The sequence below is a fragment of the Peromyscus eremicus genome, chromosome 16_21, assembly GCF_949786415.1.
Source record: "Peromyscus eremicus chromosome 16_21, PerEre_H2_v1, whole genome shotgun sequence".
Taxonomy (NCBI): domain Eukaryota; kingdom Metazoa; phylum Chordata; class Mammalia; order Rodentia; family Cricetidae; genus Peromyscus; species Peromyscus eremicus.
In genome coordinates this window covers 36,257,007-36,280,403 of record NC_081432.1, presented here as the reverse complement: position 1 = coordinate 36,280,403, position 23,397 = coordinate 36,257,007, and the positions used below count along the sequence as shown (strand labels likewise).

General features: G+C 42.5%; 1 protein-coding gene and 1 long non-coding RNA gene across 2 annotated transcripts in view; one reads left to right on the top strand and one right to left on the bottom strand.

Annotated features, from left to right (window-relative positions):
- Positions 1-23,397, top strand: part of Vwa3b (von Willebrand factor A domain containing 3B) — a 180,197-nt gene that overhangs the window by 114,511 nt on the left and 42,289 nt on the right. The window contains 5 exon segments of the mRNA XM_059281386.1: positions 1,246-1,403; positions 8,354-8,467; positions 9,958-10,066; positions 10,160-10,316; positions 22,926-23,044. Of these exon segments, the coding sequence (XP_059137369.1) occupies positions 1,246-1,403; positions 8,354-8,467; positions 9,958-10,066; positions 10,160-10,316; positions 22,926-23,044 (657 nt within the window).
- Positions 9,962-18,278, bottom strand: LOC131926089 (uncharacterized). Its single transcript, XR_009383440.1, has 3 exons — positions 18,235-18,278; positions 11,870-11,990; positions 9,962-10,370 (listed from the first exon to the last, which is right to left on the bottom strand). It is a non-coding gene; the product is annotated as an uncharacterized LOC131926089 (long non-coding RNA).

Genomic DNA, 23,397 nt, shown 5'->3' with positions numbered 1-23,397 from the left:
GAAGAAAATCTTAGACAAAATGACCAGCTGTTTGTTAGAACTTGGATTTGGTCTGTTGTCTGAGCAGTGAATGTGATGTTGTTTTGTGTTTTCTGTTGTGTGTGTGGGGTGGGGGTGGGGGGGTTGGGGTGGGGAGTGGATGGGGGGTCGGGGGGGGGGGCTGGGAGGATCACATGCTGGAGTTAGAGACTTGTTGCTATTGCAACTGTCACACTTTGAGCAAGTTGCTTAATCTCAGGGAGGCTTTATTTTCCCATCTGTAATGTGGGAAAGGGTGGTGACGGGTGGTTGAGCGGATGTGTGTGGCTCACAGTAGGAACTCGGACTTAATAAATAAAAGAGGTGGCTCAGCCTACGGAAGCCACACTTCTCGGTTTAGTTAATGGCATTAGGAAAGTGATTTCTCCCACTTAGCTATTATCAACAACAGACTACCGTTTTGAAGTTTTCCGTTAGGAAAAAAATGTAGCGGCCTCCAAATCTTTTTTTTTTCTTCCTTTTAATGTGCTGAGGACAAACCATGCACCAGGAGAAGTGGGTGCATGAATCCTGGTCCTTTCTGCTGTGGGTTGGATGCACAGTGCGGATGTTTTCACACTAAGGACAGACCATGGGGTGGGGCCACACAGCTGTTCTGTGGCTGCTCTTTTCAGAGCCCAGAGACAGAAATGTCTGGGAAGAGACCTGAGCATTTCTGGATCCCTCCTGGTCTCAGAGATTCTCTATAATCGTTTGCTGCCATTTTTGCTGGTGTGGGAAGTCTGATGTTTTACAAGAGCTTGCTAAATGGCACTTCGGTTAGAGACTTGGCTTGGTTTCCATAACGCTGGCATGCTGCCTCCTATTCCTCCTCATAGCAGCCCCCTGTAGTCAGTGCACAGAAGAAGCTCCTGGATCGAGTGACTTCAGTGAGGTCACACATCTGCCAAACTCAAGGGCTGGACCTGACCACTCTCCTGTCTCCGTGCACCCAAGCATATTAGTGCTTAATTTGAGAGTAGGAAGACTGAGTTTTAGTGAACAGGAAAGTTGGATCATTACATGTGTTTTAGCCTTCCCATTTTACTGACACTCTTTGTTAAAAGGACTTCCTCCTGAGAGGATAGCCTGGGGATGCTCACTTCTTTTATTTTAGTCTGTAGTGTTCAATGTGAATGTATTAATCTGCTTCTCTTCCTTCTTAATGGATGTTTTTCTTATATCCTTTTTATTGGTCTACTTAAAAAAAAAATCTGACCCACACAGGCATCAAAAGGAAATCTCCTCCGTGGTTTCCAGCCCAGAAAACTGTGCAAACTCCCCATTGGACGCTGACTCAAAGGCTGTGTCGCCTCCGAAAGTGTTGAAAGGACCGCGGAAGATGTTGGATGGGAAGACGCAGAAGAAGAAAGTCCTCCATGCAGGTACTCGTGCACAGAACGGAGTGACTCTCGGCTGGTTTTCCTCCAGTGAGGTGGACTAAAGCCAAACCCACATGGAATTTCTTTTAAGACCCTAATTTAAGCATTCTGTTTGTTTATTTTGGTGCCTTGCTCATTCCTGGCAAGCCCCACCACCTCTGAGCTACCCTAAACCTCTTATGTGTGTGATTTTTTTCAATGAATTTTATTAAGACAATTTGCATGATATCATAGCATTACCCCCACAGTAACATCTTACAGAATAATATTATGACACCACAACCAGGGTATTGGCATTGGTAAAACTCAAAGGTTTTGTTGTCCCAGCTTTTCTTGTCCGACTGTTGGGTTTTTATCGTATGTGTAGGGATGCAGGGGAATTCCATCCCATGAGGGCCCTTTACATTTCCCCTTTATGGTCACACCTACACATCTTACATGCCTTCTCCTGCCCTTTGGGAATCACTATGTTTTCTTTCTAAAATGTTACATTTCAATATTTATATTATATTATATTTATTTTGGTTTTTCGAGACAGGGTTTCTCTGTGTAGCTTTGTGCCTTTCCTGGATCTCATTCTGTAGCCCAGACTGGCCTTGAACTCACAGAGATCCACCTGCCTCTGCCTCCTGAGTGCTGGGATTAAAGGCATGCACCAACGCCACCCGGCCAATAGTTCAGCTTTAACCTTTACCCTAGTGACAAGGTTTTCGTTCATTCATTTACTCACTCATTCATTTAAAAAAATAACAAAATAAAATATAATAAGATAAAACAAAAACTATAACATTGAAGTTGGATAAGACAAACCAACAGAAAAAAAAAAGAGGCAAAGCACAAGAATCAGAGACACACTCGTCTGAATGCTCAGGAATCCATAAAAACCATTAAACTGGAAGCAGAGGACCTGGTGGAGACCCATGCAGGCCATGAGCATGCTGCTTCTGTCTCTATGAGTTCATATGAACTTTGCTCATATTGATTTAGAAGGCCTTGTTTTCTTGGTTTCCTCCACCCCCTCTGGGTCTTACATTCTTTCCATCTTCTCTTCTGAGGGGTTCCCTGAGCTCTGAGGGGAGGGATTTGATGGAGACATCCCATTTAGGGCTAATCGTTCCAAGGTCTCTCTCTCACTCTCTGTATAATGTCTGGCTGTGGGTCTCTGTATTTGTTCCCATCTGCTGTAGGAGGAAGCTTCTCTGATGATGGCTGAGCAAGGCACTGATCTATGAGTGTAGGAGAATGTCATTAGGAGCCATTTTATCACTACATTCTTCTTCGTCGTCTTCTTCTTCTTCTTCTTCTTCTTCTTCTTCTTCTTCTTCTTCTTCTTCTTCTTCTTCTTCTTCTTCTCTTCTTCTTCTTCTTCTTCACTGTATTATTTGGTTTACCCTAGGTCCCTGGACTATCTAATCTCAGGTTCTTGGTTACACAGCAGTGTTGGGTATGGGTTTCTATCTCATGGAGTGGGCCTTAGTCAAATCATTTATTGGTTGGTTAGTCACACAAGGTTTGTGCCACTGTTGCCCTAGCATATCTTGTAGGCAGGACACCATTGCAGATAAGGGGTTGTGGCTGGCTTGATCTTTACATTTCTCTTTTGAGAGCATGCGAGTACATTCCAGTTCCAAAGATGATGGAACATAGGGATGAAGGCTCTATGCAGACACCAGCTTGACATTTCCATCTTCAATGAGTTGTGTAGGTGTTGTCTTCAGCAACAGGAACTTGCTGTCAGTTTGTGGAGATCAACCTGTAGTCTTGGCAACAGCCTGGTTATTTGGATTTCCATGGGATCCCTTTGGCCAACAACTCAATTAGATACAACCCAGTCCTGGTACTGGAAACTTCATTTGGTGACAAGAGATGGCCAGATGAGACTCTGTCTCCCCATTATTTGGTGATTTCATTTAGATTGCCACTCACATATGTATATATTTTAGGGAGTTTCTACTGTATTAAGTTTTCATATTACCCCTATGCCCCCTTAATTTTAGCTGTATCTCCCTGTAATCCTTCCCACAACAACAACAGCAACAACAAAACAATACTTCAGGGCTGGAGAGATGGTTCAGAACAAGAGCGCTTGTTCTTGCAGAGGACCTGGGTTCAGTTTCCAGTACCTACATGGCAACCCACAACTATTTAACTTCAGTTCCAGTGGATCTGACATCCTCTTCTGGCCTCTGTGGTGTGGGCACCAAGAATGCACATGGTGTAATACATATGTACAGAAAAAATACTAATATACACAAAATAAAAACAAATCCTTTTAGAAAACTCAATACTTCATTTCATTAATTTTACATGTTGATAAAGATCAGTGGAACATTTTTATGTGCATTAAATTTATTTTCTGTGTTCTGTTTCATTGATCCATTCTCTTCCCTTTGCCAATACCATTTGGTCTTGATTTGGTGGGTATCAACATCACAGACAAGGATTTCTCTAGTGTTTTTATTCTAAAGAATAGTTCGATTATTCTAGGCCTTGATGTTTTTGTGCGAACTTTAGAATACATTTGTCCATTTCAATTATAAAACTTTCTGAGATTCATTAGTAATTGCATGAATTGTATGATTTTGTTTGGCTGATCACCCAACTTGTAAGCATGGAATTTCTCTCCATTCATTTGGGCCTTCTTTGATATCTAACAGTAGCATTTTGTAATTTTCAGCATATCTCATAAAAATACAGTAGCTGATTTTTGTTGACTCTGTAACTGGGTACTTTGCTGAAGAGTTCTACTTTGGGTAGATTTCTTGTCATGTTCTCTAGGGTCATACCATATTAGTAGGGATACTTTTATATTTCTTATCTCCATTCTTTCTGGCTTTATTTCACCTTCTTGCCCCATTTCAGTGGCTAGAATCTCTAGTACTATTTTGAATAATGGTAACAGTGGTCATCATTTTCTTTTTTCCAATACTGGGGGGAAGAATTTTTCCAATTAAATAAGATTTCAGCTGTGCAGATTTTCATCTATTCTTTATCAAGCTGAGAATGTACTCCACTTAACTTTCTGGAAGGTTTTTATTTTGCATCATGAGTGGGTACTGGATTTCATTAGGTGCTTTTTCTATGTCAATTGATATCTGATTTTTCTTCTTTGGTCTATTGATGGGATAGATGGTATTGTTTGTTTTCAAATACTGAAGCAGCCTTATATATTTTTTTCTAGTTGACTTTCTGTTGCTGTAATTAAACACTCTGACCAGAAGCAACTTTGGAGAGGAAAGGCTTTATTTCATTTTAGAGTCTACCACTGAGGGAGTCAGGTTGGGAATTTCAGCAGAGACTTGAGGCAAATCCACAGAGGAACACTGCATGCTGCTTTACCAGGCCCATAATTCACTAGCCTTCTCATGCAGCCCAGGATCGACTGTACAAGGAATGGTGGCACCCACACTGGGCCAGTCCTCTTACACACCAACCAATAACACTCCCACCCCCTCCCCTTTACCCCAACTCCCCAATCCCTACCCCCCAGGCCAATCTAATCTGCACAGTCCTTCAGTTGAGATTCCCTTTTCAGGTGACTCTAGGCTGTGTCAAGTTGTCAGTTTAAGCTAACTAAGACAACACCTTAAATATTTCCTAAATGGTCTCAGTGTACAGTGATTGTAATCTATCACTCCAGTTGCTGATATATTTTGAAGACTTTCATGTCAAAGTTCATAAAAGTTCTTGGTCTTCAATTTCCTTTCTTTTTAAGGACTGTTTTCCGAGTTTTCATGCCAGGCTAACACCATCCTCATCAAATAGGTTGAGTTTTTTTTCCTCTTCCCTTCTTGGAAGAAAGGGATGCAAATTCTGTGTCTTGTATAACATTATCATGGAGACAACTGGACCCAGAAATCTCTGAAAAGAGTTGATTTCTCATGGTTTTAAGATATCCTTATCATCTGTTTTATCTTGTCTGATTTTTGGAAATTCATGATTTCTTTTGAGAATTTGGTCATTTTCTTTCTAAATTCTTACTTTATAAGGCAAGTTGTTCGCTGTGTTCCTTTATGGATTTTCAGTTGCTGCAAGATCTGTAGTTATGTCCCCCATGTCTGTTGACATCATGATTTGTATCTGTCTTCTCCTTTTGTTTTTATTCAGTCCTGTTAGGGGAGTTATCAGTTTTATTTTTCTATTTATTTATTTCCCCTAAGAGAATTATATTTATTCATCAAAAAAATTTTTATGGACAGTGTCTTTGAAATTCTCATCAAATAATCTTAATTTCTGATTTTCATTGATGACATTTTGTTGCCTTTTGTTATTCAAGGTGTGTTTTTCTTACTTCTTGACAGAAGAGTGAATATATTTGAAAACTACTTATTTATTTTAGTTGTGTGTGCATGTGTATATGTGTTGTGATGTATATGTGTGTTGTATGTGTGTATGTGTGTGTACATGTGTATGTATGTGTGCTGGGTATACTTCTGTGAGTGCAGGTAACCGCGGAGGCCAGAAGAGGGCGTCAGATCCCCAGGAGCTGGAGTTTACAAGCTGTTGTGAGCCACCTGACATGGGTGCTAGGAACTGAAGTGGGTCCCCGGCAGGAGCATCACGGGCCTTTTAAAACCACCGAGCCGTCTCTGCAGCCCTGAGTGGTGTTTTTAAATAGTGCCCTGAGCGCTCTGCTGTATTAGAGACTCTGGATCCTATTGAAGTCTTTTATTTTGGCGTGTTGCCACCGTGTTTGTTAGACATGTTGACTGTGGCCTGTTTTTGAGGGCTGTGGTTTCCCTGATTTAGTGGTTTTCACTGCATTTCTGATAGATTTTTGTGTCTTCACTGGTACTGCTTGAGGTGGTAGTGTCAGGCTACTCCTCACACCAGAGTGCTAAGTGTATCTCAGGAGCTGCTGTCTCTTGGTGTCTCATGTGTCTAGGCAAGAGAAGGCCGTCATAACCCTTGAGGCTCATGCCTGTCCTGTCTACTTGATTTTGATGACATTGTCCAGAAGGCTAATGGTTTAGACGTGTGGAAACAAACAGGCTCCATTCCCATCCTTGGCCGAATTCTTTTGCCATCCTGTCTCTGGTGAGCCTGACTTTTGCTAGAACTGCAGTTTTATACTTCTTCTAAGTGTCTTGATGACTTTTGTCTCTTTCACCACATCGCTTAGATTTAGGATCCTGGATATTGACAGGCGGCCATGCACTAAATTTAATTTTACCTTAATGTTTAATGTAGAAAAATAATGAAACATGGTGGGTGAGTGGACAGTGTGGGGAGCAGTTACACCATTGCCAGATACAGGTTTTCACTTAGTTTTCTTCTGTGCCTCATTGATCTCTGGCCCACAGACATCATTCCCAAGAAAATGCGTCTTTTTTTTTTTTTAACTCCGGGCTAAAGCAGCAGCCGAGACAGGCTCTCCCTCTAGTTACTTAGAAAACCAATGAGCTTCATATGGCAAGCTCCCTTCTCCCGTCATGGAACCCACTGGGGTTACTACTCTGTGCACAAGAAGGGGAAAGAAACCCGGCCATGTGAAGATTTCCCACTAGCAATCGTTGCTGCTATCTTGTGGGGAAGAGTGGGTCTGTTGCTGAGAACACAGCAGGATTCGTTCCCCAATGCTACTTAGAGTTGTAGTGCTTGTGCCTGTGGCTCGTAAAGAGCACAGAACACGTCTACACCAGTGTGTTTGGGTTACCAAATGTGGGAAGTAATCAAAACGTCTTGCCATAGACTCATTATTCTTTAATGCCTACAAGGAAATGTCAATATTTGATCAATGCCTTCCTTCAGTTGCAAGGACTAACAGAGGGTACAGGATAATGCGATGTAAGTTGCCTGGCAGCAACTGTGGAGGGCAGAATTTGTAAAGTGACCTAACAGAGATATCTTGCCCTACACCGCACAACTCTTAGGATTATGGACTATGTTGCGTTAACCTAAACACAAAGCGAGCCAGGTGGGTTTAGTGTAACCACACAGAAATCCCTTTCAAAAAAATGGGAGCTTTCTCTAGCTGGTGGAGGAAGAGGAAGTCAGGGAGACCTGAACTATGAGGGTAATTGAATGCACCATGGCTGGCCTAAGGATGGGAACACACATGGTAGACTATGTGCATAGTATCTCAAGGAGCTGAGCAAGACCCCTTGCCTGTAAGGAAACATGGACCTCAGCTCTACAACTGCAAGAAACGTCTCTCTCCTCTTCTTCCTCCCTCTCCTCCTCCCCCTCCTCCTTCCTCTCCTCCTCCCCCTCCTCCTCCCTCTCCTCCTCTCCCTCCTCCTCCCCCTCCTCTAGTCTGAATGAGCTTAGAAACAAATTCCTTTTCAATAAGGGCACAGCGTGAATTGAATTGAAGAATACAATCCATTATGGCAGACCATCCTCTGAAATGGAAAACTAAAGTTATATGGCATTCTCTTGTGTTAGCCATCAGTCACATTGAAACTGTAACCAGTGGAGGTCAGCACCACCCTGCCGCAGTGCCCTTCACCCTGGAGGTTGTGGGTGGCAGGGGTTACCCTGATCTCTTACTTTACCTCAAGGCTCCTAAGGCAATAAAGTGAGTGAACACTGACTTATCTCTTCCAGGCAGTCGGGTGACATTTTCTTCATGTTCTGTCTGTCTGTCTGTCTGTCTGTCTCTCTCTCTCTCTCTCTCTCTCTCTCTGTGTTTTCCCCACCTGCCTCCCCCCCCCCTTTTTTTGGAGACAGGGTCTTTCATTGGCCTGGATCTCTCCTGTTAGGCTGGACTGGTGAATCAGCCAGCCCTAAGGAACTCTCACATCCCCAGTGACAGGATTCCTACCACACCTGGCTTTTGCTTTCAAATTGTTTCTGAGGATCAAACTCAGGTTTTCGTGAGTGCATAGTAAGCACTTTATTGACCGAGCCAGGCTCCAGCCTAAAGTTACATTCATTTAACAAGGTGCTTCTATCTAATCAAACACCCTTCCATCCCCAGTTCTGTAACCCTCTGTCTGTGGTATCAACAGAATCCACCAAAACGAGCCTGCTCAGAAGCTACATATCCTTCCTCAAGAGCCGCAGTGACGTGAAGGACAGCTCCAACTCCAGCAGCTGCATGACTAGTGCTCTGAGTGACAGAGGCAAGCATAGACGGTCCCTGCCCCAGGAAACCCCGTTCTTCTTCTTCTTGCCCACTGCTCTGTGCCTGAAAGACATGGATGGGATATGTTGTGGGAAGTGAAAAAAAGTCACACTTGAAACATTACAGATTCCTCCCTCAAAGGCTCCCCTGTAAATCGGATAAACCTACTTTAGTGCCTCGGGTCTTCCTAGGGCTAGAGTTCCTAGTGCTTCTTGTGTCTGGGTGTTTGGCACACTCCTGGCTCACTCAGCTACCGTAGCATCAGTAGAAATGTTTACTATTTTGTGCTTTAAATCTGAAACTCTCATACCCAGTCAGCCTCTTTCTGGTTTCAGTTGTCAGACTTGGAAGGCTAAGTGTGAGGAAGGTATGACTCGGCCACTCAGTGGCTAATTAGATGATTTTTCTTAAAATAATAAATTGAGCCGGGCGGCAGTGCACACCTTTAATCCCAGCCCTCGGGAGGCAGAGCCAGGTGGATCTCTGTGAGTTCGAGGCCAGCCTGGTCTATAGGGCGAGATCCAGGACAGGCTCCAAAACTACACAGAGAAACCCTGACTTGAAAAACAAAACAAAACAAAAAAAATGAATCCTACAGTGTGCTCTCTACATTTCAAACAGTTAATTACTGACTCCTGAGCACAATACACAGTCCCTTATGTAGTAGGAGCACCTGGGTGACAAATGTGTACTTGTGGTGAATCAGGCTCTGTTTGCTTCAGTGCCACTGTGTGGGAAACCTTTCCAACTAGCTTGAGTGTCCTCAGTCACGTGCAACCTGCTAGTGTTCATGTTCTCAACTGGCTACATGCAATGTGCTAGCTTGCATGTTCTCAGCTGCCTACATGTACTCCGTTCATGATGGGACTTGGCACATGATGAGTAGAACATGGTTTTTTAAGCATTTAACCAACTCACACCTGAACTGCTTCCCTTCTTCCTGGCAGCTGCTAAATCAATGAAGGAATATTCCTTTCCATTTAGAAATCCAAGTTTATATAAGGATAGACATTTAAAACCCCAAATGCGAATTTCAAAATTTGAACCTAATGATTCCACAGACTGTAACAGTCTTTGATTTTCCCATACGAAGCTGAGGAATCATGAAACAAAGCATCTGAATTGAAAATGTCCATCAAGTCACCCCTCTAGTAATTGTGGGGGAGCCTAGTGCTGAGCAATCACTGGCAAATCATAGTCTTGTTAAACATTTGAAATGGGGTCTTTGAAGAAGGGGGCCAGGAGTGCATCTGGTTCTTCTGTGGGGAGAGCTCTCACCGCACGGTGGGGGAGTGGGTGAGGCAGTGCAGTATCACCCGTGCCTGGGGTGCCCGTGGAGGGGGCTAACGCATTCTGCCTGAGAGCCTGCTCTGGTAGGTTAAACTATGGCCTCTGAAGTGTGGGGCTGCCATTAGCCCTCCATCTGCGCGAGCATGATCGATCCTTGATGTCAGCCCCAGTACACACAGCTGCCATTTCATTCCACAGAAAAGAGCATCCTGCTGATGAATAAGTGCCTACATGACAAATTGTCAGAGGGACTCACCGAAAACCGAAGCCAAGTTAATGACCACCGAAGCCAAGTTAATGACCACACGTGAGTGCTTGCATCTAAGGAGGACGGTTTGCTCTGCTTTGTTTCCAAACAGCCAAGTCGCAGGTTTCAAACCCTACAGTCTTGTGTCCTTAGCTCCACAGACATGTCTTCTGAAAAGTGGCTCCAAACCCATGGCCTGGTGGCCAAGAAGCTCACCATCATGGATGCCTTGACTGGGACCGTAGTGCCCCGAAACGCCACCTACGTTCCCATCCTGAATAAGCACGTTGTCTCCAAGGTCTTTAATGAGGTAATTTGATTATTTCTGTGCCCCTGCTCAGATGATTTTCTTTTTTTAAATTTTCTGCTCAAATAAAAAAGTAACCTGCTTTAGTTTCTTGAGCAATTGCAGCAGAGATGTATTGGAAGAAGTTACGCATGGAGGCAGTAGATGAGGGAGCAGAGGATTGGGGACTCTTACGACTTCCCCTTCTCGGGCTAGCCTTTGCTGAGCTGGAAGCCTGCAGTTCCTGGACGCTGCAGGAATGTGTGGGGCTGCAGAGAAGCTGAAAGCTCTCCAGCTCAGAGTTGTGAACAGGCATCTAGGGACCAAGGGGCTGAGGACAGAGGGCCTTGGCTTGAGAGATGGGGCCCTTTCTTTTCCCAAGTCGAATGACATTTTCTCTATTATAAAAGCCACCACAGGCAAGGAGAGAGGAGGTGGGGGGTGGGGGGTGGATCTGAGGTAGTCATGTTCCTGGAGAAGAAAAAGCCTCCAGTATGAGAGTGTGGTAAGGTATATGTGGCCAAGGCCATATACGTACGATTAGGTTCACTTGGCCCTTGGTGTCTGTGAACTCTTCATCTATGGCTTCAGCCAATCTTAGATCAAAAGTTGCATCTGTCCTGGGCGTGTCCATTTCCCTGTTACTACCTAACAGTATAATAGCTATTTACAATGCATGTACATTGTAGTGGGTGTTATGAATCATTGATGACTTAAGGGACACAGGAGGATGTAGGGAGGGTATGTACAGAAGCCCCTCCTTTTTACGTAAGGGTCTGAGAAGTGTTGGCAGTGGTGGTAGTATGTTCTAGAGCCAATACTTCCACCGTGAGGACCAATTGTAACAAGAAGTAGCCGCAGAGTTTGGGAAACCCATGTCTTCAGGAAAAAAGTTAGAGTGGGATGTGTAACACAGAAGAGATGTGGATGTGAGGACTGAGTACCACTACCGCCTGGAAAATACTGGAAGTAGCAACCACCAGGCTTCCCAACCCTAAAGGGAGTGACATCCCTAAAGGAGCATCCTGGAGTATTTACAGATAGGATGCTTTGTGTCTGCCTCAGGATGTCTGTGTGGGACGGGGTGGCAGGGGATCAGAGCGGCTGGAGCAATTCTTAAATTTGGAAAAGATCACCAGGGAGGACAAGGCTTATGGTGCAATTAATTCTTCCTGCTTTTTATGTATTTGGGATTTTCCATGAGAACATCTGGGGAAATAAAAATTAAAGGCAAAGAAACTTTATTTTAGAAAAATCAAGTGCCAAGGGCTCTCACTGGCCTCGACCCTGCTGGGTCAAGCACTTAGAGCAGCAGACAGAGCAATGGGACTCTCTTGTGTTAGCCATCAGTCACATTGAAACTGTAACCAGTGGAGGTCAGCACCCCTGTTGCAGTGCCCTTCACCCTGGAGGTTGTGGGTGGCAGTGGTTACCCTGTTCTCTTTCTTTGCCTCAAGGCTCCAAAGGCAGTAAAGTGAGTGAACACTGACTTATCTCTCCCAGGCAGTCTGGTAACATTTTCTTCATGTTCTGTGTGTTCCTTTTATTAATATACTTGGGACTTATTTGGAACAAACCTGTCTAATGACTTCCTCCTGGAAGCAGGATTTCCTTGGGCTTATATCACTCCTCCTTGCAACTCTCCCAATGACTTGAGATACATCAGAATGGAAAGTTCTCAAAAACAAATGTGGCAGGCTAGGGAAATAGAAGCATATGATCAAAAGAAGAAACCATAAAGAGAATATTTATTCCCCTAACTACGTCAAAATGGATCCTTGCAGAGGAGGAATGCCAGAGGCAGCGGATGACTACAAGGGAACAGGCTTTTCCAGACACAGCAGGGCAGCTGCATGAACTTACAGTGGTTGTGACAGCATACACAAGACCTATGCAAGCTCAAACTAGCTCAAACCAGTCCAAACTCCAGCATGGATGGGAGGTGGCACAAAGCCCTACCCCTAGCTGGGGAGCTATTGGCAACTGATGGCTGCTGGAATGGGGAGTGTTAGTTTACTTTAAGGTATGGCCCCTGGTAGGTCTCATGCTCCAATGAATGGCCTGCACCCAAGAGTACGTGTACAACACAGCGGGACTCCGTGGGTTTAGAAAAAAGTGAGGGCAGGTGGGGAAGGGAGGGTTGGTCTGGGAGAAATTAGAGGTAAATGCATATTACCAAAATACATCATATGAAATTCTCAAAGAATTAATAAAAATGACATTCTGCATGAAAGAATATGAAGTAAAAGCAGATTTAAGAAAACATTTGTAGCATGTACAACGAAGGAAGGTCATAAGAATTATATTATTGATATGCATGCATGGTTCAGTATATGTCAATATGTGCATAAATTGGTGTTCAGCCTGTACACACACACACACACATGCACGCACACACACACAGAGGCGTTCGTGCATGTGTAGCTTCACCATGAAGGGATACAAACATGATAAATACTCCAGTGAGAAATCTGAGGGAAGAAAAGGGGGGTTAAGCCAAAATGACACACAAAAACATTTAACTTTAGTGGTAATCAGATACATGGGGTAAGAAATATACAGACTGAAAACTAATTGGGTACCCTTCTCCCCATCAAATTGGAAAGAAAGAAAATTGGAAAGAAAGCCATCTCAAGGGCCTGTGAGATGGCTTGGTGAATGAAGGCACCAAATCTGACTTTACTGGGAAGGAGAAGAGTTACTCCTGCAAGTTGTCCTCTGGCCTCTCCATATGTGTAGAGAAAGTAAAGCTTTAATTGAGCTTAGGATTTTCAACTCTGTCTTGAGGAAGCTGGGAGAGGTTTTATCACGGGAAAAAGTCAACTTTGGCTTTTTGCTGCCTGAGTAAAAGACAGTGTGGAGATGTGAGGCTGAGAAGTCGTGGCAGTCAGGAGGCAAGACTGGACAACGATGACTAGGCGGCCACACTGGGCCCAGGTGAAGACTGGTGTGGAGTCACGTTGATGGAACTGGATGAACTGTGTGGGGCTGAGAAAGCGTCCAGAGTGATTCTTATGATTTCACCCACACGAAGGCATCAAAAGCACCCAGTGGAAGAAAGACTGACAAATGGCCCTGGCAGAACTGGGTATGCCCCACAGAAGAATGAAATTAGATCAACAGCTCTCATCCAAGAGAAACAGCAATTCAACGTGGACCAAAGTCCTTGATTTAAAATGTGAAGTGCCAGAACTGCTAAAGGAAAACATAGAGAATGCATTCAAGTCATAGGTGCAGTCAAGAATGTTCTGGACAAGACTCCAGTAGCACAGGCAATTGGCCCAGGAGTCAACAAATGGGATGGCATGAGATGAAAATGTTTCTCCACAGCAAAGAAAACTACCATTGGAGCAAACACACAACCCACAGAATGGGAGAAAATTTTTGCTGCACTTCAGACAGGAGGTTGATGTCTATAATATATAAAGAACTGAAAGAATTAAACAATAAAAAATGAAACAGCCCATGGAGAAATGGGATCATGGAATGAATAGACAGTTAACCAAACAGGAAACAGAAATGGACAAAAAAATTTTTAAAAAGCCTTCAACATCCTTAGCCATCAGGGAAATGCAAATTAAAACCACTTTGATAGTTCCATCTCACCCCAGTCAGAATGGCTCATGTCAAGAAAATGAATGACAGCAAATGCTGGCAAGGACGTAAGGATGGGGAACCCTGAATCACCGCTGGGAGGAGTGTGGAAGTGTTTCTCAAAAAAATTTAAGACAGGACTATGATATGACCTGGATATAAATACCTAGAGCTCTTTATAACCTACCACAGATGCCTGTAGCTCCATGCTTTTTGCTGCTATATTTGCAATATCTAGGAAATGGAACCAGCCTAGATGTCAATCAGTGGATGAGTGGATAATGAAAATGTGGCAGATATTAATAAATGGTATATTACTCAGATGTTTAAGAAAAATGAAATTTGCAGGAGATGGATGGATCTGGAAAGTATTATGTTACATGAAGTGACCCAGACTCAGAAAGACAGTGATCACACATTCTCATGTGTGGATCCTGTACCAGTTACTTTTCTGTTGCTGTGATAAAGGCCACAACCAAAGCAATTTAAAGAAGAGAGAATTTTGGCTTATGGTTCCCGAGGGATAAGAGTCCATCATGGTGGGGAGGCGTGGCAGCAAGCCACAGACAGCAAGCACGGCCAGAGCAGGAAGGCGGGAGCTGGCATCCTTTACTGCAAGCACACAGCAGAGAGAAAAACAAAACAAACACCAAGTGGCATAATGCTTTTCATTTCGAAGCCCGCCTCCAATGACATACTTCCTGTAGCAAGGCCACATCACCCAAATCTCTCCAAACAGTGCCACTAACTAGGAACCAAAATGCTGAGACTGCAGGGGACATCTCATCCAAACCACCATAGATCCCGACTTTTAATATTTACAGTATGTAAATAAAGGGACGTGAGAATAGATGCAAATTGAAGCCAGACAGGAGAAAATAAATAGGGGCCCATGAGGGGAGCAAGTTATCAAGAAAAGGCAGAAGGGCAAGGAGGGCGTAAGGACACATAACCCATAAAGGGGGCTACTTCGGCTGGGAAGATGGAGGAGGCTGAAAGAGTGTGAGAGAGAAGAGGGAAGAGAAGCAACAAAAACAAAATAAATTTTGTTTGAAAAATACCACAATGAAACTACTACCTTGTGTGCTGATAAAAACTAGATTCCAGCCTCGATTGTTCTGAAGGAAAAATTCAGGAGGAGCAGAAGTAAGAATCCTGATCTTTAGAACATTCTAGCACTTCACCTTTAGAAAGCAAGGCCAAAGAAAAGGGATGAACATTTCCCCATGGACACTTGTGTTTGGTACCTTTTGTGGTACCATGCATTCCCATCACAAGTTATACAGTCGAGACAGTGCTCTGCCCAGCAAATTCACCCTTCTTCATTAACAGAAGGGCAAGAATTCGATGATGATAGAGGTAGACCATAACAAATCCAATCTCATCTCCAAAGCATAGTTTATGTCTTTAAAATTTTAACTTTTTTTTTTGACAAATCGTAACTTTATATGTTTACAGGGCATAATGTGATGACTTAATATCAGGTTACAATATGACAAGATTAATTCAAGCCAATCAGCGTATTTATCACCTTGCTTACCTGTGATTTTTTAAAAAAAATTATGTATATGCATATGTGTCTGCATGTATGTGCATGTAAGTATAGTGCCCACAAAGGCCAGAGGAGGGCATTGGACCCCCTGGAGATAGAGTCCCGGGTGCTTGTGAGCCACCTGACATGGTTGCTGGGAACTGAACCAGGGTTTTCTGCAAGAACAACAATTGCTCTTAGCTACTGATCCATCTTTTCAGCCCCCATCCTTTTTTTTTTTTTTTTTTTATGATGAGCGTGCATGATCTCACCTAGATGTAGAATCTAAAAAAGTGGAACTCCTAGAAATAGGGTGAGTGCTGGTTTCAGGGGCTACAGTGGAGGGAGCGAAGAGGAGGACAATGGGGACTTGTTGAGCAAAGGGCACCAAGTTTTAGACAGACGGGAGGAACAGGTTTTGAGATCTGTTGCACAGTAGTGCAACTTCAGTAGTAAATAATGTAGTGTACATTGCAAAATTTACTACAAGAATAAATTTCAAATTCCTTCTATTTGCATCTCTTATGCCCTAATATTTCCTTAGACTGGAAGAGACCCTCAGCTATAAATGGGAAGAATAGGATAATGATATGCTAAAATGTCTCCCAGCTTATTAGAGAGATTTTTTTTTTCAATTTGAAATGACCACTTTGTGGAAGAGATGGAGCTGGCAAGCAGGTGGGCCTGTATCTAATCTCTCTGCACTGAGAATTTTAATGGGTTCTCCTCTGTTCAACGCATGGCAACATCTGTGTGGGCCAAGAAGCAGTGTCTGGCTGTGTAAGGACTCTTTGTTTCCTTCATGGCTTACTTGGGGGGAATCTTTCTTCTTCCAAAGCACAATGCTGTTTTGCTTTCCAGCGCCCTGGACCAGTAGCAAATTGTCACCTTGGAAATGAAGTACCAAGCAGAAAGGTTGCCCTAGCAACTGTTCATTACAAGATATAAAATGGGCCAGATAATTTTATCTTAGCTCTTTCAAAAAGATGAATTCATCACCGAGCCATACACAGAATAAAATTGCTTTAGCCATTTGATGAGCATGGAATTCAGAGCTCTTTAGTGCTAATTGCTTTAAAAAAAAAAGAGAGAGATTGAAATAATTTGGGAAGATTAGCCTGCATTATTGCAGAGCTGACAGCATCCATCATCATTATCATCATCATCATCATCATCATCTTCATCATCATGTCTGTTATACCATCCCACAAAGGCCTTCTGCCTTGTCCTCTGGGCTTTATGCATAGCTTTGTGCCTTTGCACACCATCTCTGTCATTTTTTCCTGGAGGACCACGACAAGGTCCCCAATCTATTCTATGATAAATACTTATCATGTACTAGGTTCTGAGGAAAGCATTTGATGTCATTAAAGTGTCTGCCCTAAATCTTAGAGCAACCCGTGAGGTATCTATTCATCTCATCACGCAGTTGATAGGAATATTAGCTACAAAGAAACCAGGGATGTTGTTTAAATCATATTTTCCTGCTTTCAAATATAGGAGGATTTTAATATCCCCAGCATTCAGGAGGCTAAGCAAGAGAACAGCTGCAAATTTGTAGCCCAGCCTGGGCTACATAGTGAGGTCTAAGCCAGCCTGGGCTACAGTTTGTCAAAAACAAACTAGCAAAAAACCAGACACGCCAGCAAACAAACAACAAAGACAGGAGGATTAAACATGAAACGACTGATTGGAAAGTTTAAGATGGTTAAATGACAGCTGTTATAAGAGCTATTTACATATCCATCACACAGAAAAACGAAATGATATAGATATATAAAAAAGAAGCAGTGGAATGGCCAGATCTTTGTTCTGATCCATGCATGCCCTTTTCTTCTTCCCTTTGGGTTTTAACCACAGCAAGGTCAAACTAAGCATAGCAGAATTTTGTGCCTATTTTCACTCAGGTGTCCCTCAACATCACTCAATGCCAGCGAAGGCTTACTGACTTTTGCTGTTTCCAGTTTAGAGCTAAAATGTGAACAGCAATCAATACCACAGTAACACACGTTCATGGCTTTTGAATGATCTCATTGACGCACCACTTTGCCAGTCAGTTCTGTGGCCTCGTCTTCACTTTATTCAGAGCTTACAGAAGCTTCCATTTGAAGAGCATACCCTTAAGACTCAGTGCTCAGCAGTTTCGGCAACTGCGATTTCTAGAACACCATTGTATCCCTATTCAGAAATATGTCCACGTGAGACTCACAGAGCCCTGCATTTTCATTAGACACATCCAATCAAAGCTTTTCCTTGCCAAGTCTGGCACTGAGTGCTGAGATATTTATTGGAAAACACTGAAATTCATAAATTTGATCTAGGTTAAACAGTGAAATTTATAATCATCAATTTCACACTGTTTTCTCAATTTCACATTCTGGGGTTACTTCTAGTGTCATCAGGTAAATTCTTTCTGATTTGTATTAAAAAATAATAGCTGTGTACATAACTACACAGGATATTTTCTTCATTTAGCATCTGCTCTGAACATGTTTCCATGTAATGATGATTTTTGGATAACTTTTAATAACACTTACTATATGACTTGTAGAGTAGAAGACACGAACTGCTCTTCCTAGAGGACCTGAGTTTGGATCCCAACACACATGTCAGATGGCTCACAAGCTGCCTATGCTTCCAGCTTCAGGAGATCTGACGCCCTCTTCTGGCCTTCATGGGCACCTGCACTCACATGCACATACCCAGCACAGACACGCAGGCTTTCACATAATTAAAACTTTAAAAATATCTTTTTAAAATAACGTGTTAAACTGTGACAACATATTGAACTATTCCTCCCATCTTGGAGCAACTTACATGGAGTTCTGAGAATATTCATTTCCCTTTGTCTTTCTGATGTCACTTAAGAAACAGTAGCATACACACATAAAACAAACCAAATAAGAACTTGACCTTTTCTATTACTGTGTGAAAGTGGCATGGCTTCATTTTGATATTCAATTATTTTACCATGTTTGAATAAAAAAGTAATAAAGCTCTTAAAAATATTTTTCACATTACTCATATTCAGTAAACCTCTCCCCCAACTGATAAAGTCCTCATTTGTCCCATGCCTCAATTTCTAACTCAACAAATTTGGCAGAACATTAACTTTATATTTTACAATATATCAAACCACTAAAAACTGTTTTGAGCCTCTGTTTTAGTCTTTCATATTATTCAATAAATATTATGCATATATTTATTATATTTTTATATTTAGTACATTTATTATTCCAACAATTTATTGTTGTGTGTGTTATGGGGGTAGGGGACATGTGTCACAGTGTACATATAGAGGTGAGAGGAGTAGATTGTGGAGTATATTCTCTCCTAGCTTTATGTGGGTCCTAGTGAATTGAATTTAGGTGGACAGGCTTACACAGAAACTGCCTTTACTCACTGAGCCATTTCACTGACTCCCAATAAGCAATACTAACAAAAACCAAATAAAGAGGTCTGGAGCATGGCTCAGCAGTTAAGAGCACTGGCTTCTCTTCCAGAAGACCTGGGTTTGATTCCCAGCACCTACATGCTGGCTCACAACCATCTGTAGCTCCAGTTCCAGAAGATCTGACACCTTCTTCTGGTCTTTGCTGGCACTGGGCTCACACATGGTGCACAGACATACATGCAGGCAAAATGCTCATACATATAAAATATAAAAATAAGAATTATAGCTTAATGGACAGTTTAGTTTGCCATATAGCAAAAACTACAATTAAATGTATTTGTCTATAATGGAATTGAGTGAAAACATATGTAGAGAATCCCTCTGTTATTGCTGGCAGAGGGTGAGGATAAATTCTATTGTTGTTGTTGTTGTTGTTGTTATAGTAGTATTTTCATGAAGCTGTTTTCCAGTTAATGGTCCAAGGTATTACACATAAGAGTGGGAAAATTATAACTATCAATGCCCATCTATAAATTCTAGAAATTTCTACTACTATGCTCTATCTCTCTATATATCCATCTCTCTATTCCTCCCCATCTCCACAAACCACACCCCACATACCTGTCTAATTTACCTCTCTTGCCACTAAGAGGTGGTTATTAATATAAATTAGTGAGGACTCTAGTTTTGCTTCAGAGAACTAAAGTAGATGGTGCCTTGGGCTTCCTCTTATTACCAAATATTGTCTGGAAGGATCCCCCTCCCCCCCCCCCCCCCCCCCGCTGAGTTAGAAACGTACTAAGGAAGTCATTTTCAAGGGGGCTGCGATCATATGCCTTTGTTCCCTCCTAAACTCAGCCCTTAGCTTCCTCATGAACCCCACTTTCCTCCTGACTTACTCCCCCCAGAGGCCAGGCAGCCTGACTGTGATCCCCCTAAGCCCTGGAATGCCCCTTGTGACACTAAACTTGACATCATAAAGAGAGTGTATCATCTGGCCTCCAAGTAACCACCATGTTGTAAAAACTAAGACCAAGGACTGAAGGTGTGTGGAGTATGCCTTTGTGTTTCCCTAATCCTGCGAGCAGGAAGGAAGGAGGTGGTGTGCACAAGTCAAATTTGAACAACTACACTCAAGACCATGATGGCCATGCAATACATGAAATCTAAATCTACCAAAGAGGGAAGTACAATATGAATTTGCCTTTGCTTAAGTAGGTGGAGTCAAGAGGCGAGATTTTGTCTAAGCATTTTTTTAGTACTGATTTATCATTGAACCCTAAACAATGTAAACTAGGAGAGACACATAGAAGTACCAAAGAGGTACTTTCCTACCAGGATACAGAAAACATAAATGTCTTTCATCTTTGTTGGCATTGATTTTTTTTTTCCTGTCAAGTTTTGTTAGTGCTCTATTTTGAGGGATGATTTTTTCTTTCTTTTTTTCCTTCTTCTTTTTATTTTATTTTATTTTTTACAAACTTATGCAATCTTCAGTTTCAAAGCCCAGGCGTTTCACCTTTAGCCCCCTGTTCTCTTTCCTTCCCTTTGAAAGGAGTGTTCAGGAGCCACATGCTGACTCTGTGTGGTTTTTAAGTAGCTGGTTGAACTCCGAAGCTTTTAACTTCATGCTTTTCTCTTCCATTTTATAAATCTTTGCCTGTTTTGCTTATGTGTGTCCTAATGCTTTAATTCTAGAGTGAATCTATATAGTTTAAAAGAATTAAACAGTAAAATCATTGAAGTCTTGCCTACCTCCTGTAATTCCCAAGTTTTAGATGTAACTACTTTTGCTCATTTAAAACTCAATGTTACGCATGTTTTAGACACTTTTTTTGTTGGTTGGTTTGGTTTGGTTTTGGTTTTTCAAGACAGGGTTTCTCTGTGTTGCCCTGGCTGTTTCTGGATCTCACCCTGTAGACCTTGAACTCACAGAGATCCACCTGCCCCTGCCTCCTGAGTGCTGGGATTAAAGGCATGTGCCACCACTGCCTGGCTTGTTTTAGACACTTTTAAAGGTAGTTAAGGAATTGCAAGTAATGTAAAGACCCCCATGTCATCTTTTTTGATTAGTACACCTCCCTCCTTCCTCAGAGGTAATCCTTAACCTGAGTTTTTACATATGCCTCAATACAAAAATACTAAACCGTGCTTCTAACCTAAAACTATACTGTTAAAAAAAAATATTGAAAATGGTGCAACCTTTATTCTGGGGACAGAAAGTGGAACTTGGGAGGCCAGGCTATTGTTACATCTTAAGACAGGTTAGCAGCTGAACCTTTGAATTGACTGCAGACTATCTCTTCCCTACTGTGAGAGCTGACCCAATGAAAAAGATCCTTAACAACCGCACCCTCTGCACAAGGGCCCAGACCCTCCCCATCCCCCAGATCACACAGACAGACTGTGTCTGGCCCTTCTCTTATCAAACAGCTCAACTTCAGCCAGCACCAATCACAATTGTTAACAAATGGTTTCCTTCCAACTTTTTTGCAGTTTAACGCTTAGGTACAGGCACCAGTTAGGAAGCCTCTGCATGCACACTGCCAGATGTTGCTTCGTGTATGACCTTCCTCTTTGATTTAGTCTTTCGACATTTCTGTTACTACATAGTGGAGCTTCTCAATACCTATCCAGATACCCCTCTCTCATCACCCATTTCTCTGTGTTCTTGTCTGTGGGGGAAGTCCTTACATGTCACCTGCTTTCCAAGACCTTTGTTCAATCCATGAAGATCATTTCTTTATTCCAGTTCCAACGTCGTTCTTCCAAGATTCCCAAAAAATTTGCATCCACTTCTTCTTAGAATTTCAGTAAGTTCTTGTATGTCTTGGAGCAGCCTAACTGACACTAAACAATAGGTTCTCATCTTGGTTGAGTGCAAAGCCCCCAACGAGCACAGCTAAGAAAGAGTGAGGAGTGATTTCTTCCTTGCAGTAGATAAAGGCAATGTAGAAGGTCTGTATACACCGATACCCTCTCAAGGCTTGGTCCCTGGTTGTGAGGCTATGTGAATGTCCCTTCTTGTTAGTCAGTACCTTCTTCCAAGGAGGAGGGACCCTTAACACAAGGCTAACCTCTGTCACTGAGCCCAACCTGGACCCTTGATCTCCTAAGCACTCATAGTTCCATTTACTTCTAGGAGCTGGACTCTCACTGCTGTGTTATCACTGGACACAGAGCCAGCAACCCATAGCTTCACCCAGACTCACCTGTTTACATTTCTCTTCTATTTTTTTATAACTGTATCCATATATAGTTTCTTTCTTCTTTCTTTCTTTGCACTAGTGTCTTAATTTTTATTTTGCCCAATCTTAGAAGCCAGGGAACACAACAGCGTGAACTGCATCACCTTGATTGAAAGTAAAAAGTCATTTCTTGGGGCCTGAGAGCTGGCTCAGTGGTTAAGAGGACTTGTTGCAGCCGGGCAGTGGTGGGTGGTCCATGTCTTTAATCTCAGCACTCGGGAGGCAGAGGCAGGCAGATCTCTGTGAGTTCGAGGACAGGCTCCAAAGCTACACAGAGAAACCCTGTCTCAAACAAACAACAAACAAACAAACAAACAAACAGACAGACAGACAGACAGACAAACCAAAGAGCACCTGTGGCTCTTGTAGAGTACCTGGATTTAATTCCCAACACCCACATGGTAATTCCTAACCACCCATAACTTGGGTTCCAGGGGATCTGCTGCTCTCTTCTGACTTCCATAGACACCAGGCATGCATGTGGTGCACATACATACAAGCAAAACATAATTATGTATAATCATATATATATATGTATATATATATATATACATATATATATATGAAGTTTCTATAGACACTTCTAGAGATAACACTCAGTTATGACAAGGGTTTCCTGAGACAAGGGTTTTCTTCTGTGGGTTTTGTTTTGTGGTGATGATTTTTAAAATGTATAGCTTTTAAAATTGAAAGAGAAAGGTTGGTAATTGTATCTTTTATTCTTTGAAGACTTATCATAGTCTACTTTTCTACACTTATAATGTGGTTTTTATAGTCAGAACAGCACGTACCCATGTAATACACATTTGGAGGCTCGTGTGGACCTATCAAGTGACACTTTGCTCTCTGTTGACATTGCTGTGCAGGTGTCCCCTCTAGCACACGTGTGCAGTGACACCAATAAGATGGTATTAATTAACCCCCAGGGAGTCAAACTCAATATCTACAAGCAAAATGTGGAGCAGGCCATTAAATCCTATGAAAAGTGAGTATGCTTCCCAAATGCTCCCGATAGATAATCTGGTTTGGCTTCTTTTCTCTTGTGTTGGTTTAGATTGCTTCATCCGAAACAGCAACTTTTCAAATGGCCCAGTATCAACACAAAGCGACAACCCATTCGTGGTCCTCCCGGGTGCTTGGGTAGGCTTCTGAGCTGATCTTTCCAACAGTTTTACGTAAACCACCTTCCCATCCTCAGCGCTGTAGAAATCTTGTGTTTCCAGGAAACTTTTAAAGTTTTCCTCTTAATGCAGTGAATTTGATCACACTGGCACCTAACACTTTGAAGAATAACTAACAAATGCCACCACAGAGGCACAGCCACTTCTCCTCCTCAGC